Source organism: Arvicola amphibius, chromosome 3, assembly GCF_903992535.2.
Source record: "Arvicola amphibius chromosome 3, mArvAmp1.2, whole genome shotgun sequence".
Lineage (NCBI taxonomy): Eukaryota > Metazoa > Chordata > Mammalia > Rodentia > Cricetidae > Arvicola > Arvicola amphibius.
Window position 1 is genome coordinate 181,510,248 of NC_052049.1, and position 17,728 is coordinate 181,527,975.

The following is a 17,728-nucleotide window of genomic DNA, read 5'->3' on the forward strand; positions in this document are numbered from 1 at the left end:
CAGTCAGTATTGAGGTTGGCTTTCCCTCCCTTGTAGTTTGACTAGCCTGTGGTTGAGTGTGAATGCCCCCTAGAGGTTGAACCTTGACCCCTAGCTGGTGGTGGGATTTTGGAAAGTTGTGGAACCCTGAGGGGGTGGAGCCTCACTGGGGAAGTGGGTCATCCAGGGAAGGGGTCACTTGTAGCTTTGTAGCAAGATTCCCCTTCTGAATTTTATTTACGATCGTGGACACAATATGACTGCCTGCTTCCTGTCCCTGCTGCTGTATCTGTTAATCCCACCGGACTAGAATAAGACCACTATCACAATACAATTTTGAGCCAAATTTGAAGCTAGCTTTAATTAAATACTGACCAGAATGATGGACTCTGGCCAGGTTCATTCCAGAATTCCCAGAAAATGGTGAGAAGTCACATTTTGCAGAATCCATTATGCCATGCATTTCCCACCAGGTCCAGTGAGGGGCAAGCGTACATATTGACACATTTCCTGCCCATGTACCTCCTGCCTACTTTGATCAAACATATCCCGTGCAGCTGAGGCACACAAACTCATTTAGGAGAGGAAAAACAGTGGCTGGTTATCTTCTGTAAATAGCAGCCTCCAGTATTTCAGGAAGTGTCTGTCGATGGACAAGGGGCACACAGGCTAGAGTCCTTTTTGTTTCATGGATCTCTTGGGCACAGTAATTAAAACTTAAACCTTAACTTTGGCTGTCACATATCTTTCATTGCCAACCACAGTGGACTGTGTCACCTTAAACTGTAAGCCCAAAGAAACCCTTCCTCCTTGCTAGTCAGGGCTTTGATCCCAGCAACCAGAAGAGTAATATAACTCATGAGCCAGACCACTGAGCCCCCCAGGGCTGTGTGTTGCTGCCTCTAGCTTCACTGGCATCCAAGGTGGGCAGTTTGGTTCTGGAGCCCAGCTGCTGTCATTAGAATACTCCGGTAGATGAAATAGGAACTGAATGGAAACATCCAGATTAGCATACAAAAGGAGCCAGCTTGCAAAAGAAGACTGGAAGCTCATGCTTACCTGGGCATTATCCAAGGAACAGATCATGCACACACACATGCGTGTACAGGGAGTGGTGTGGGGGTGTGGAGGGGCCCCTAGGGTGAGCCAAGGATTGTGAGAGCCCTGTAAAGGTCTGCAGACCAGAGGCTTAGAGGTTTTTTGAGCTTTTCCTCAGCCCAGTAGGCACTTCCATTTCTGATTGAAATAAGCTGTCTCTAATTTTAGACAAGAATTGGCAGACTTCTGAACGCATCTCCTTTGATCACCATAAGTAAGTACTGTTATCTCTCAATGACTTTAAAAAAACAAAGTCAGTATTTTTGCTCATGTATCATTGAAAAAAATAACATTTGTGAAAGCCCAGGCTCCACGTTCTATTGTCTTTCGAACACCTGTTGAAATAAATGCGTATTTGGTAAAAACAAAACAAAAAAACACACTTTACAAAAAATAACAACAATAAAAAATAAACATGCCTTTGATGGCTGGCAGATTGTGAAATCATCTCAGGTGCCAGCACACAGTTCACACATGAAGAAATGCTATGCACACTCAACCACTCATCCCCCCATTCTTCTCTCAGCAAGACCTTCTTCAGACCTTGATGGGGGAGTGCTAGGCAGATTAAGCAAAGAGGAAAGAACATTCTGGCTCTCCGGAGCAAACAGACACGGGAAGGCAGATACACAGATGTAAATGTAGAAGGACTACTACACCCCATGGTGTGGCCTCTTGTTCTACTGGCCATATTTAATAAGGGGGCCACAAGAAATACAGAAAAACAAACACTCAGTTGCTCTAAATTCTAGCTCCAGGATAACCGGGCTTTGCCCCTGATTGTACCTTGTGGGCCTGTGTTGTAAGAATTCAGTTCTTTCCCTGAAGCTGGGCATCCTCCCTCCCTCCTAGGCCTGATGGGGGATAGGGGTTAATGGCCACTGAGTGTTTTGTTTATATTGTTAACACTCAGATAGGCAGACCCTTTTAGCCCCCCTGGCCTGTACCACGTGTCTCCCATACCATGTGTCTTTTTAATGTTATCTAGGATTTTCCTATAAATCTGCCTTGATGCTAAGTAGCAACTTAATATCCTTCAAGATGCAGGCAAGATTCTCCAAGTTCAAAACACAAGTGCACAGATCTGTATGGACTAGCAAAGGGCACAGGGGCAGTCACTAGCATGCCAGGAAGAAGACGACGGAGAACCCAGGGCAGATGCTCATTCTCTGAGGCAGCCTCATGAGACAGTCCTGGAACAGGTGGCCATAGGGGCCAAAGCAGTTCCTGGGATGGGGAGAGAGGCCATGCTGGCACACCAAGAGCCACCAGGCCTGCACACAGGGATGACAAGGGAAGGCAGGCAGCCAACCCTCATGCTTCATCTCTTATTAAAAAGCTTCTGTCAGGGATTATTTTGTGGTTGTCCGTGTGTCTGTGTGTACACGTGCAAGTATACACGTGCAAATGTGGGCAGGGAGACCAGAGGCTAACCTCCAGCTCTGTTTCTTAGACTGTGACACAGTCTCTTCATGGAGACCTGGGGCTCAGTGAGGCTGGGCTGGTTGACCAGAAAGTCCCATGGAGCCCGTCTCTACCTCCCCAGCTGGGATTGTAAGCACATAGCATCACCTGTAGCTTTTTTTTTTTTTTTTTTTTTTTTTTGGTTTTTCGAGACAGGGTTTCTCTGCAGCTTTTTTTTAGAGCCTGTCCTGGAACTAGCTCTTGTAGACCAGGCTGGCCTCGAACTCAGAGATCCGCCTGCCTCTGCCTCCCGAGTGTTGGGATTAAAGGCGTGTGCCACCACCGCCCGGCCACCTGTAGCTTTTTTGGCCTGAGGTCTGAGGGCCAAGTCATTTCCTTGTGCTTTTCCAACTGCCCTATCTGTCCTGGGTCGTTTTTAAAGGGACCCGAGTCTGTCATAGAATGCTCTCCCACTATGTAAGAGCCAATACCATGTTTGTCACAGCAGCTGTAACTCCCTGCAGAAGGCCTTTAAGACTGGACCTGCTGCCACAGAAGGGGTGGGAAGGCTCATCAGGCCCTTACCTTAGATTGTGCCCACTCCTTTCTTTACCTCACTCCCAGATGTATGTAATTCTGCTCAAATGGCAAGCGATTTCACGGTCTTGGGATGCGCTAGAGTTTATGGATGGAGGGGGGTCAACTAAAGACGGGGTCAATCTGTGCAGAAGCCATCATCCGTGTGGGGGTGAGACTCTTTGGTGGGTCACTCACACACCCCTAACTCACCTTGTTCCACACTCCATAATTAAGCACACTAACTCATTTGCTTGCCCAGCGGGACTTTGGTGGAATCATTACTTTGTTCTGTCCCTGGTGCCCTAATCTGAGGTTAGCAGGCAAGGTGCCTGTGCCTGTGCCTGTGCCCAGGGGAAAGGCACTCACAACCCACATGAAAAAGTCAAGGAGGATTTGTAGATGACATTTTCAGCCATGCTGCCAAACAAGCCAGTGTGTGAAGTGGTTTAGCTACCGGGAATAGCAACGAGGGGTAAGATCGTCCATTAACTTTGATTTATTTGATCTACCAGACGTTTTTATTTATATAAAAGAAAAACTGCATAGAATGAAAATAAGTGCTTTAGATTTTGATATAAAAAGAACATGGTGCATTCACATTCCTATTTTAATACATGAGTATGGCTGAAGTGTTCAACAAAAGAATAAAACCTTCCGTTTATGCGGAGTAGTGAACAGAAGTCAGCATGACGAGGAATGACTACAATGCTATTCCTTGGTCTTTCTCTTGAATAATAAAAAAAATGACATAAACAAAACAAGCCACAGCAACATGACACTGTGTTCCAGTTTCTGATGATAACCGGGAAGCGAAATCACTTTCGAACCCTAGAAATCCCACTAGTGGACCAGTATTCTATAAACTCACCACTAGAGGGCGCTGAACAACAGCTATTGGGAGGGCGTCGGCACGCCCTAAGGTGCAAGTGGGTTTGGGGGATTTCTAAGGTGTTGCTCAACGCACTTCCACAGGGCAGAGTACACAGATTTTTGTCCCATCCCCATCTTGACCATGTATCCTAAACCCCCCTGTGATCTGAGGCCTCCCATGGTCCAGACAGAATAAAATGAGCTTTTGGTGGTCCTTCAAATGTTCCTATTTGGTTGAAAAGAAGCTTCAAAAACACATTTTTTTTTTTTTTAAAATACTGTTGCTAGCCACATCCACATTTGCAGGTGGATTAGCAAGATCCCTATTTAAAGCTCATTGCTCATTCTTTGCAGCACTCATCCAAGTGGACACAGATTTCCGGACTCCACATGGAAGTCTTGTGTGTCCCCTATTCAAAGTCATTTCTGTAAGGTTAGGAGCATGCAGAGACCAAGAGCTTGACCTAATGAGAATCATGCACAGGAGGTCCCAAGGTCCAATTCCTAGTCAGCTTCAGTTCCTAACATCAGACAAGGTACGTGCAGTCCAGCATGGCACCAACGCGTGGTGGCTCGAATGCTCATTTCTAGTGTATGTGTGTGAGGGTGCACGTGTGGTGCATGTGTGTCTGGAGGTCAGAGGTCAAATACAGGGTTATTCGCCAGGATACTGTTCACCTTGCCGAGAGTCTTCTTAGCTGACCAATAAGCTCCCAAGGGTGTTCACCTCCCCAGTGCTGAGATTACAAGTGTGTTCCAAGGACCATGGCTTTTTATCATGGGTTCTGGGGGATTGAACTCAGGTCCTCTTACTGGTTTTCATTTGCTGAGCTATCTCTCCAGACTCACAAATGCTCATTTCTTACAACGGATCTTGACTGGCAGCAGCTTTCATTTCCAGACTGTGGGGTGGGGGTGGGTAAAGTGAAGACTGTTTAAGGGTGAGAAGAGAGGCAGAGGTGTCAGAGTCACACCGGCTTGCTGTAAATGGCGCCCTCTAGAGGGGGAGCCGGGAACACACTCCCTCCTCACCTAGAATGGGGACTTTTCTGCCACACCTCCAGTACTTAAAACAAAGTGTAACTTTTACAGACATTGTGCTGATTAAGCAAAACACGGGCTCAATGTATCCCAGACACAGTTGTACAGGATGGGCAGTGTGTGTGTGTGTCATTTAAATCCTGTCTGCTATCTGGGCGCCTGGGAAGATGGAAGCCATCGGTGTTGACACGGCAAGCTGGCGACTTCCGCAGGAGAGTGACAAAAAGTGAAACTCAATGCTGCAGGGGCAGGGTGTGGCGGGTGCCACGCTAAACCAAAAAAAAAAAAAAAAAAAAAAAAAAAAAAAAAAAAAAAAAAAAAAAAAAAAAAAAAAAAACAAAAAAAAACAACTGGGAACAGCTGGGAATGAGTAATAGTAACTTCGGCACAGAAGAAAAATCAAACAGCACAATCTATTAGATGGTCAACACTTTCATGGGTGGGGAAACTGTCCTCTTTGATTTCTGTAGTCCATGAAAGCAGAAGGATGGGGCCAGGGTTCTAGGCTAAGTCCACAGGTTCACAAGTCAGATGTCGATGATAAAATAAAGAAAAGCAAGGCACATGGAAGACCCTGGGACATAGCGGTGAGCTGGAACTTAGCTCCCTGGCCGGGAAAGCACCCACATGTAGAGGGCAATTATTGCAAGACAAAAGTGTTTTGTGGCCAAACAGGCTGTGAGGCATGGATCCTTTTCATGCAGCCATCCCCCCAACCCCACATTCGGCGGACCATCGCATGTGTGATTGTCAAGTGCTAATGTTGTCCCGAGTCCCTTCTGCTCCAGTTTGGAACTCTCCAATAAAAGCTAATTTCCCCGGGAACATTTGATCTTTTTCTTTGTCTCCTTGCAGAGTATGGCTATAGATAGAGAGATATAGACATATATAGATATATAGATATAAAACATAGCTATTCATATTTACATACAGGCATTAATAAAGTGCAAATGTTATTGGCTGTTGTAAAAATCAATCTCATTTCCTGAGGAGGTGCTAATACAGCTTATGCCATGACAATGTCCAAGGCACAGAATGCTCTCTGTCACTTAGCCCCTACTGCTCCTGCTGCTGCTGCTGCTGCTGCTGCTGCTGCTGCTGCTGCTGCTGCTGCTGCTGCTGCTGCTGAATATGGAGCAGCTATCAGGGAAGAAGGGAGCAAGTCCTTGGTTTCCCAGAAGCATCCGTCAGGATAGCATCCAGCTGCCTCTGGTCTTTGGTGAAAAGGCGGCTTCTGGAGGCTCGGTCCAGCCTGCCCAGAAAAAGCTATTTGGTAGTGTTCAGTGAGCCATCTTCTGGAATCTTCTCCTGGGAGCAGCTCCTCCCGGAGAGTCTATCTGGATGCTCCAGCTCACTGAAGCGCTCTGCCACACACTGGGCTGTCAGGCGGGCCTCAGGATCATGGTCCCAGCATTCTGTCAGCGTCTCACACACGACCTGGATGCCCTGCAGAAGAAGGGAGGGGTTCCAAGGGCATCGTCAGTGGGTGGTCTCCATGGAACCAGCATCAACACATCATTGTCAAATGATGTCCTATCAGAATAGGACTCCCTATGTGGTCTTATGTGCACAGATGTGTGCCGAAGGGTGATGTCAGCTGTCTTCCGTAATCTCTCTCCACCTTAGTTTTTGAGACTTGGTTTCTCACCAAACCCAGAGCTCACCAATCACAGGGATTCTCACTGAACCCAGAGCTCACCAATCACAGGGATTCTCACTGAACCCAGAGCTCGCCAATCACAGGGATTCTCACTGAACTCAGAGCTCGCTGATCACAGGGATTCTCACTGAACCCAGAGCTCGCTGATCACAGGGATTCTCACCAAACCCAGAGCTCACCAATCACAGGGATTCTCACCGAACCCAGAGCTCACCAATCACAGGGATTCTCACTGAACCCAGAGCTCGCTGATCACAGGGATTCTCACAGAACTCCAAGCCCACTGCCTTGGCATCCTTCCGTCACCTCTTCCTCCACACTTGTCTCCACCCAGCTATTACACGGTATCAGGGATCCAAACTCAGGTCCTCACGCTCATTTGCAAACCCTTTCCTAACTGTGCCATCTCTCCAGTATCTCAGGTCCATCCTTGGTGGCACTCACTATAAAGATTGTAAGAAACTTATCCATTCCAGGGTCTGAAAGACCCATTTCCCACCTTAGGCCTTGGTTCTCTCTTTCCCTTGCCTTTCTCAGCGTCTGGACTTTTACTCTTTCAGAATGTAACATGGCCAGTACCCTTCTGTTTGAGCAAAGCTGGGCACCCAAGCCCAGAGTGGAGCAGGCATTAGCCTGGGCTCACTTTGTAAAGTCTAGATTTGATAGAATGACTCAGAAGTTGCTCCCAGGACTGCCAAGGGTGACCCCATGATGCCCCAGTCACATCCAATGACATTAAACCAGGCCCTTTGACATGGCTGTCTTTGTATGCCAAATATACCTAATTGTAAGATATTTTGTAGCTTGTCCTCCCCAAAGCAGATCCACCCACTGAGCCTGACCACCAAGAGAGAAAGGTTGTCCAGACAGCAAGGGCTCTACCACAGGCTGCATTTCATTCCGCATCAAGAAGATTTTTGTTACTATTTCAAGGCCTCTCAGAAAGTCAGAAGGTAAGTAAATAGTCTGAGATGTAGAAATAAGATCAGCTCCTTCCACAAAGAGGCCAACATTACCCTGGTGACCTCCGTGCAGGTAGGACAGACACACCTAAGAGTCTTTGTGGAGAGTTGGCACTTGCCTGCCAATCCCAGCCATTCTCACATCTAGGGAGCTCCCCCACCCCCAGTTCTTGATGTGGAATTAATTGCATAATTCACCTAACTGATGGTATTGATTGATGGCCCTGCTAAGAGTAGAGTGTTATTGTTGCTATACCAGAAACATTTATTTTGTTCTGACACAGTAATTACAGGCAGTAAATTGAATTAAATATTAAGCATTACCTTGAAATCAATAGGGCAACAAATTTCATTAAGAGAAAAAATGTATTATGCAAATTTTTTCCAGAATTTTATCATAATGAATAAGGGCTTCATTATAAGAACTTTACAGGAAAGACCTCAAGAGACGGTGAGTGACATAGTTTTACCAGGAAACACCATCCCAGCACCTTCTAATTCCTAGGTTTTTTTTTTTTTCAAACAATCTTGCATTTTTAGAACTAAAGACAATTTGCCTGAGAGCCTGGTGAAGACCTTGACCCTGGGAAGCCTGGCTCACCTACTTCCTGATCGCAAGGCTGGCTCTGGGCTAAGGCTGGCTCCTAGCAGGAGGCTTCCTGCCCTATTTGTCTTCCTGATTATGCCTGGCTTGCTGTTTCTGGTTCTCACTTGAATTCCCCATGGCTTTAGGCAAACCTACATACCCGTGGCCAGCAAGGATAAAGGACTTTATCCATGAGAGCAGTAAAGGGCTCTGCTGTGTGGAAAAGCATCCATCATTTTCCAGAGAGATAGGAAAATACTGTCACAGCTCTTCTTGACCAGGGCTCTTCCTTGGGTGCACCCCACACGTGGCCAACTGTCTCTCACTCACAGCCTAATCTTCCTTGCCCTGTCCTCCAACTTCTGCTATGAGCAGCCTTAACTCCAGTTCTTCGGAAGGAGTGATAGAGAGCTGTGTGGATGTCACTCAACTGGCTGGCCTCCTCATCCTCCTTCGCCAGCAAGCTTCTCTTCATTGATTTCCTGGCCTCCATCGTGGTGGCTAGTCTCCTCCTTCCCAAGCAGCTCCTACGGGCTCTCCTCTCACCTCCACACACAGCCAGCAGATACGAGGACACCAGCTACCCGACCACCCTGCTTGCTTTCAACTGCTCAGTATTTCTCTGTGAAGTTGAAGAACCCCAGCAGAACAAAGTTGGAATGAGAGGGAATGAGATATAGGCTCCTGGTGTGAAGGCACAGGAGTAGAGAGCAGACATAGCTAGCGAAATATCTTAACCCCTAATCAAGAGGGCTTGGGAAAGGTGACCAGCGCCTACAGCAGTCCTCTGAGAGCTCTCTGTGAATGCGGTATAAGCCCCATGGTGGCAACTTAGGAGAACAGGGTCACCCACTTATACTGAAAATTTCCATAGTATTCCAAACCAAACAGGATTACAGTGAGCCAAGGGCCCTGCACTCAGCGTTAAGCTCCATTACCCAGAATTCTCTGCTGCCTGAAAGCAGACTTCTCTGCATGGCCCTTCTGGCCCTTCAAAGTCAGCCCTGCTTACCTGGTGGTTGAGCCAGAAGCTGGGGATTTCAGGCCGTCCTCGATCTCTCAGCACGTTGTCCTTCATGCTCTCCACGCAAGGGTGCTCCCTGACCTTGGAGCCAAATGGGGGTTCATAATCTTTCACCTCTGTGAAGAAAACAAACAGACACCGTTGGGCACAGGGCAGCATATGGCCAGGAGAAGGGTGCTTGGCGAGTGCCTGGAAGGATAATACAAGGAATAGAGGGGCAGAATGTGCCTGCCATTGCTAGAACACTTTGCATGAGATGGATTAAAACAAGAAGGAAGGGGGTGGTGGAAGAATGCTGGAAAATAGCCCACTGATGATGGATTGGTCCTTCTTAGCCTCATGCTAACAAGGCAGACAGGGACCCAGCTTTCCCATCGATGCAGGCATGCTCAATGAGGGGATACTGCTTCTAAGGAAGGAAACACGTTCTTTGGAGGTGGGAAAACCTTATTATCATGGGCTGGAGAGAGAGAGAGAGCTCAGCAGTTAAGTGTGTGCCCCTCTAGGAGACCAGAATTTGGCTCTCAATACCCAACAGGTGTCTCATAACTAGTTCTTACTACAGCTCCAGGGGATCTGATGGCCTCTTCTGGCCTTTGTAGGAACTGCATTCATGTGCACACATTCATACACAGGCACACAGTTTAAAATATAAAGATAATTTTTTTTAAAAAAAAGCCAAATGTATCACAAAGCTTCTGGTCCTCCATAGACCCACAGTATACAAACAAATTCAACAAAATGTGTTAAATTTCTTGGGGACGTTAACTTTACAATGCCATAAAATTCTGAAAGATGCTACAACCTGGAGTGTTCCTAAAGACACTAGTAAAGGAAATAAATCAGATACTAAAGGGCAAATATTATGTGGTCCCATGTAATGCTTCTCCAACAGTCATACTGGAGATTAACCACCATCTAGAGGCACCAAGAGGGAGAACCAGGTGGGACCTCCATAGTTGGCTGGGGAAAATTCTTCCCTAATAAATCTCATGGATGAACACACTGATGCCTCAACAGCTTGTTTGGAAAGGGTGTTTGTTATCAGAGCCAGTTTAAAGCTGCTGCAGTCCTTCCTACAAGGCATCATCCAGCACTTGGGAGGCTGACGCATGAGGGGCAGGAGTTCAGGGCCAGCCTGGGATACATAGGGAAACCCTATCTATAACAAGATCAAACAAGCCAGTCTCCTTGCCCTGTGGTGATGGGGAAGATGAGAAGATTCTGGGGCTGGGGATATAGCTCAGTGATAGAGTACTTGCCAGAGAGAGAGAGAGAGAGAGAGAGAGAGAGAGAGAGAGAGAGAGAGAGAGAGAGAGAGAGAGAAGCGCTGAAGGGAAGGCTGGGCCACATTCCACATTTCCTTCCAAAATACGCAGGATCTTTGACCTTTAACTTCAAGATTATTTTCCTTAATGAGCAAAAATTTCAGTAATCTGCCTTCTGTGCTAAAAATTGAAGATGTTTTCATGGCAAAATGGAATTTAAAAGAGGAATAGCCTGTTTTATTTTTCTCTTTCATTTTCTCAGAAGTGCATTTATTGTTAAGAGCCTCACCCCAGTAGAAAAGTTGTCAGGCTCTTATTTTATCATTTTATTTGCTGGCTGATTTTTAAAAATAATATTCTTATTTATGCTTTCAAATGTTCATACATTTATAGACTGTGTTCTGATCATATCTATCCACTGCCACTTCTGCCCAACTCTCCCAAGTGACCCCACTCTATTCTTAACCTTATGTTCTCCTTCTTTGTTATCAAGGGTATGTTTTTGTAGCTCATTTTTCATAGATTTTTTATTTTCTTATATTATATTTTAGAAGGCAACTGAATTTATGACTTTGAGATGAACCCAAACCCTTTCTGTCCCCTTTTGACTTCAAACATCCCAAGAATTCATCTATACTAGTTTTAGGGTAAATTCTGAGATCCAACTTGTGGGGTACATACACCATGTCTTTCTGCAGTTCCTTATCCTCTATCAGAGTGCTGAGGTCCTGAGGCTCAAGACTCAGGTAGGTTTTTATGTCTTCCTCTGCTTGGTGCTTTCAATCTTGCTTTATACACAGTGGGTATCCAGTAAATACAAACTGAGATGACATCAAGCAAAAGCCAGAGCTGGGAGGGTCAGAGTCAACTCCAGATGAGACACCATGCTCATTACCATCTTCTTCCTACAGAATGAATGGAGTGACCTGAGGGACCACCATCTTCCCTAGAGAATCTCGTGGTCCAATCCAACCAAATAGCACATTTCCCTGTTGCATTATACCAAGAAAGAAAGGGCAAGATGGCATGGGATTTATATGAGATATAAGTTGCATTAGATACTGTATTGGGTCACAGTTCCTAACCCTTTGGCTGTGGTTGCTCTTGCGTCTTTTGCCTGACTAGAAACCTTTACCAAGTCAAGAACTCCAGAGCAGCTCAAGCGTTGCTGAGTAAGAGATGGGATCCAATATCTACAGTTCACCCATAAGAAGAGTGAGGGTGAGCTGGGTTGTGATGGTGCAGGCCTTTTTCAGCACTCCTGAAGGCAGAGGCAAGGGCAAGGACAAGAGCACAGGCAGAGGCAGTACTCTTGAGCTTGAGGTCAGTTTGGCTTACAGAGTGAGTTCCTGGACAGCCAGGGCTACACAGAGAAACTCTGTCTCAAAAAAACCAAAACAAAATAACAAATAAAGGAAACAAGGAGGAGGAGGAGGAGGAAGAGGAGGAGGGAGGAGGAGGAAGGAGAAGGAGGAGGAAGGAGGAGAAGGAGAAAGAGGGAGGAGGAGGAAGGAGAAGGAGGAGGAGGAGGAAAGAGGAATGAGGAAGGAGGAGGAGGAGGAGGAGGAAGAGGAAGAGGAAGAGGAAGAAGAAGAAGAAGAAGAAGAAGAAGAAGAAGAAGAAGAAGAAGAAGAAGAAGAAGAAGAAGGAGAGGAGGAGGAGGAGGAGGAGGAGGAGGAGGAGGAGGAGGGAGGAGGAGGAGGAGGAGGAGGAGGAAGAAGAAAAAGAAGAAAAGAAAGAAAAAGAAAGGAAGGAAGGAAGGAAGAAGAAAGAAAGGAAGGAAGGAAGGAAGGAAGGAAGGAAGGAAGGAAGGAAGGAAGGAAGGAAGGAAAAAAATCGAGGCTGGAAAGCAAATGATTCAGACAGAGCTGCTCTTGGTGACTCAGGGACCCTGCAGACTGGCTTTGTCTTGCTAAGGCTTTGTTACATTTTCTTCTCTCCACCTAGCATTTCACAAAGTGCTCCCCAGTCCAACCCAGAGCTAGCACCACTAAGGAATACCCCACCCACTGAGACCCTGACAAATGTCTCTACCAAGGGCCCTCAAGAAGGGCTCTTCAGGGTCTGCTGGATGCAGACAGTTGGTAGTTTCTAAACAAGCTGTGGAGAAATTACCCATTAAAAAGAAATCCCCTTCACTGTTGTGATTCCCCTACAGCGCACCCAAACAGTTGTGCATTCCGGCTTTGGGAAAGGTGGGGCAGTGGTAGGGCCAGAGGTGGAGAAAGAACAAGACAGTCTCAATCCTTAACCACAGTCACCAGGGGAGGGCGGGGTTGGCATGGCGCCAGCACAGTGTTTACTCAGCTTCCTCTTTGCTGGACCCAGGGTGCTCAGACTGAAACAGATGCCTTTGCCACCGTTAAACCGGCCCATCCTGAGGGATCTCGGGCAGAATGCCCTGTGTCCCCCACACCGTCCAGAACACCCCCTCTAAGAGACCTTGGTTTTCCCGCTGTGCAGACTTTTCTCTTCCTCCCCTTCTCCCTGCAGCCCAGGCTGAGGACCAGTTGCTGCCCTTCCTTGCTCTCAGGAAGTCCCCCAGCTCCTCTGTAGGGAGACAGCCTGTCTTTCTCTGTCTCACCACAGACCCGTTCCCCCAGACAGCATTGGTATTGCTTTGACCATCAGCATCTGGCCCACAGCTGTTGTGGCTGTCGTTTACTTTCCTAATGGTGCTCCTTGGAGTCTACTCAAAGCAAATGGTTTCCATCCTGGTCTTCCTGAAGTTTCTCCAAGCCTCCTTCCCTTTCCTTTCTGCTTGGCCCATTGTTATATCGGTGCTTCTTCAAGAAGGACCTGTCTGTGTCAAACCCTTGCTCACTGGCCATGGTGCCAGCTTCTGTTCAGAGGCCTAGGTGGCCAGGGTTTAGACTGGTTTGCACATGGGCCAGTTCTGGCTGGGGATGAATACATGTGGTGCCTGCCGTATTCCCCAAAGGGGGCCTTAGACACCTCCCCCATCTGCCTCCCACACACCGTAGTGCAAACACTTGCCAGACCCAAAGCCAACTGCCTGGCCTGGGACAGAGGCTCTTTGTAAAAGAAAGAGAATCTCAGGTCTGTCCTTGCCCGGTTGAGGTCTCCGGCCTTCTCTTTATTATAAAGTAGTGGACATCAACTGCCCTTCCATCTTGTTCTCTTTAAACAACTCCGTGTCCTTCTCATTTTCTTACATCTTCTTTGAGATGCTCCAAGCACCTGTCCTAACAGTGTTATCTGACCCTACATCTGCTTTAATTTTCCACCCGTCCCTTGCTCGACATCAGATCTGTGGCTGACCTATCCCAGCTTCGCTCCTTGCAAGTCCCGTTCCCTTGGGGAGATGGAGCCTTTGGACCCGCTGCTCTCACCAGGTGTAGTGACCTTCCTGATATTCCAGTCCCAGGGAGGCTGAGCTGAGGGAGCTATGAGTGTGCTGCCTCTGTGAGCTTCCCAACAAGGCCCTGTCCCCAATATAGAAATGAACTCCCATTCCCCAGCAGGGAGATGGGTGCCTGGACACAAGAGTCACTCATCAGACAGAATCTGAGTGAGTGAATGAAGGGATGGGTGAACGAATGAATGAACAACGCTATCCTTGGAGAAAGCAGGATCAAAAAGTGAGATTTCTAAGGCATCCCTGCACAGAGATTAACAGCCTTGACTCTTAACACTGGCATCTGGGGGCTTGGAAGAGGACTGTCAACAAAATGCTTGCCTAGCAAACATAGGGACCTGGATTTCATCACAAGAAACCCAAATTACAAAACCCAGGTGTGGCAGCACATGCCTGTCATTCCAGAGGAGGTGGAGGAGGCAGGTGCATACTTAGGGCTGGCTCATCAGTCATTCTGGCCTACTTGGCAACTTCTAGGGAAATAAGACATCCTGTCTCCAAAAAAAGAAAAAAAAAACCCAAAACAAAAAAAGGTAGACCTTGCCTGAGAACAGTACGAGAGGTTGACCTCTGGACACACACATACACACACACACGTACACGTACACAGACACAGCTACAAATGCACATATGCTCACACACACAGACATACATGCATGTGCACACACACACTCACTCGCTCACACACATGCACACAGACAGACACAAACAGATGCACATGCACACACTCACACATACTCACTCTTTGTCTCTCTCACACACACATGAACACAGATACACACACATGCATACAAGCTCACACATAGAGAAACAGGTGCACACGCACACTCCCTCTCATAGTCGCTCTGTCTTTCTCTCACACACACATGAACACAGACATATAGCATACAAGCTCACACATACACAGACACTGATGTGTGCAAGTTCGTGCACACACACACACGCACACACACACACACACACACACACACACACACACACTACACTCAGGGATTCTTCAAGGGAGACAAGAAAATTCAGAGATGCAGACTTTCAGAACTGTGGCCCCTGAGGAGTCCGGCCCACCTCATCCAGTACTTCTGAAGAGCGGTGCCTCAGTGCACTACGCACAGGGGGCGCTGGCCCCAACATAGGACTCTGGGTATTCATGTTCCCTGTTCTCCATCAATTGGGAGGGGGAAGGCCTGTGGCTACACAGCTCTGGGCTCCGCGGCTGTCCCACCCCTGGAAACTGGTTTTCTCATCTGTGCAGGGAAGCTGAAGCACGTCCCAGATGCGATTCTGGTGGGTCCCGAGCACTGATGGATGAAGTGAGGCTCTTGGCGGTGGTGTCTGGGATTCCTCCAGGGCTTGCTTAACCTGGACCAAACCTCCTTCCTTTTCAGAGCACTCTTCACTTACTGTGATGGTCTGGAGAGCTCTGGGGTGGGATTGCACGCTAAAGGAAGCTTAGGTTTGGCTTTAGAAGGAACTGTGTATCATCTGTTTACACACTCTTCCTGGTAACACTGAGGGTAGCATCGTGGGGTAACATAGCAATCTCTGGTTGCTGGACTCAGGAAACATTCTGCATTGCCATTTAAGTTTACTCATTATTATTATTATTATTATTATTATTATTATTATTATTATTATTATTATTATTATTATTATTATTGTGGGAGTGAGTGGAGATAGGAGAACCAGGGGTGGGAAGCTACCATCAAACAAAAGAATGCCAGGAGGGGTTCCTTTCAATTCCTGCCTGTTTTTACCACAAAGGCTGTAAAGGGCTTTCCTGACATGAGCCGGAGAAAATGGATCCTGGTTCCTTCCACAGGGAAACTTGTTTACCCCACAGCTTTTTTTAGAACCCATAAAAGTTGGTGAGCTTGGCTCTACCTCACATCCTCAATTCTTCTCCACTCAGCAAATATCAACAGGAAGGGGATCTTGTCAGTGAAAGCAGAGCGCACCAGAGCCTTAGACTGGCTGCCTTGTCAGAACTGGAGACCAGACATGATCTCAGGGGCTGTTTACAAAAGCACAGCTCTCAGGGCATGGGAGAAGACACCGCTAGCCAGGTAAATTGATTCTGTCGGGGACAGCACTGCCTTTGACGTGACTCCTATCAATTTACAGAATCGTTTTGGAGCCGAAGAAGCATCCAAGCAGAAAATCATTTATGACAGTTGGTAGCTGATTAAACAATATAACTGTGAGGAAAACACACACACACACACAGACACACACACACACACACACACACACACACACACACACACACACACACACACACACACACACACACACACAGATAGTTTTAGAAGTGTGGCAGGAAACCAGGAGAGAAGTGTACCATCCAGATAGGAATCACCGTCTCCACAAAGGCCAGAGAACTAGATGACAGTGGCTCAATAAGGGATGAAGAAGGGGTGACCTAGATCCTCCTTGAGGTTCTGGGGAGCAAAACATCTTCTGCAAGGGATAAAGACTCAGAACTAGCAATGGGACCAGTTGGAAGGGCCTTGGGCAATACATTAGCAAGTTTGGGTGACTAACCAAAGAGGTCGCTATTTGAGCAACGAAATAAACAATACCATTTTTGGACACCCACAGAATGAAAGAAATATCCATTGTCCCCAGCTGATAGAAATGCACAAATAATGGCTAAATAACAATGGATTGTGAGAGGAAGGGTAGAGATTCTCTCAGAGGTAGATACCTACTCATTACAAGGGATAAGAAAAACAAAAACATTTGCATGAGGCAAACATCACTGTGATGATCCTTTAAGGTGGGAATTCTCCGTCTATCCTCAAATTAACAGGTGAGACTATAAACAAGCCAGAGTCTCTTTCCCTGGTGAGTGCTCATTACAGACTGGAAAACGGCATCTCTACAGAGGGGAACCTGGCAGTCAGACCTCCTAGGCGACAGCAGCGAGCCTGTCTTGGTTTCATGTGCAGAGGAGTCACCACAGTGTCTGTGGTGTTCTTATTCCAGACATGTCATCTCAATCTAATGATGAGAAGACACCAGCAGAGCCCAAAGTGGGATCCAGACTCTGAGGTGCTTATTTCAACTTCACAAATACCAAGAACATGGAAGACGACAAAAGCACATGAGTTAGACCCACATGAATCCTAACCCGAGTCTTCTTTCAGAAGAGCACCTTACTGGTGACCCGGAAGTATAAGTGAGGTCTGTGGGCAACATGGAGCACAGCACTAATGTTAATGTCCTGGCTTTAATGAAGTTAGATCATTTCTTGTCTTTTGGATTTAGGCAAAGCTTAAAACTGGATTAAAGGTGGATGGGTGGACTGGCATCTCTGCATCTGTGTTGCTGTTGTAACAATTGTTTATCAGTGTCTGTGTTGAGGACAGAATCATCTCTGTGGTCCAGGCTGGTCCATAAGTTAATACTGACCTAGACTGACCTAGAACCTGCTTCAATCTTCCTGCCTTAGCATCATGAGTGCTGGGATTACACCTCTAGATCTCTGTGTTAATCTTATTTTTATTTAATTTTGTGTATCTGAGTGTGAGTGTGTGTGTGTGTGTGTGTGTTTAGGCTAGAGGTTGACATTGTTCTTTATGTTTTTAGACAGGGTCTCTCACTCAGCCTGAAGCAAACTGATTTGTGTCGACTGCCTAGCCATGGAGTTCAGGCATCCTCCTGTGTCTGCCTTCCAGCACCAGGATTGTAGGCGCCCTCCACAAAACCCATCTTTTCCATGGGTGCCGAGGATCTGAACTCACGTCCTCACATTTGTGTGGTAAGATTTCAGTGATTAAGCTACTTCCTCAGCTCTCTGTGTTCTTCTTGACACTATTTGGTAAGTCCAATATTATTATAAAACAAAAACGCAAAAAGAATGAAGCTAAGCTTGGCTT

General features: G+C 46.8%; 1 protein-coding gene across 2 annotated transcripts in view; it reads right to left on the reverse strand.

Moving 5' to 3' along the window:
• Positions 1-5,361: 5,361 nt before the first annotated feature.
• Tgfbr2 (transforming growth factor beta receptor 2) overlaps positions 5,362-17,728 on the reverse strand; it is an 88,522-nt gene continuing 76,155 nt past the window's right edge. For both annotated transcript variants that reach the window (XM_038323933.1, XM_038323932.1), the window contains 2 exons: positions 9,192-9,319; positions 5,362-6,417 (listed from right to left, as the gene is read on the reverse strand). In XM_038323933.1, coding sequence (XP_038179861.1) covers positions 6,238-6,417; positions 9,192-9,319 — 308 coding nt within the window. In that variant the 3' untranslated portion in view covers positions 5,362-6,237. The remainder of the gene's footprint in view (positions 6,418-9,191; positions 9,320-17,728) is intronic.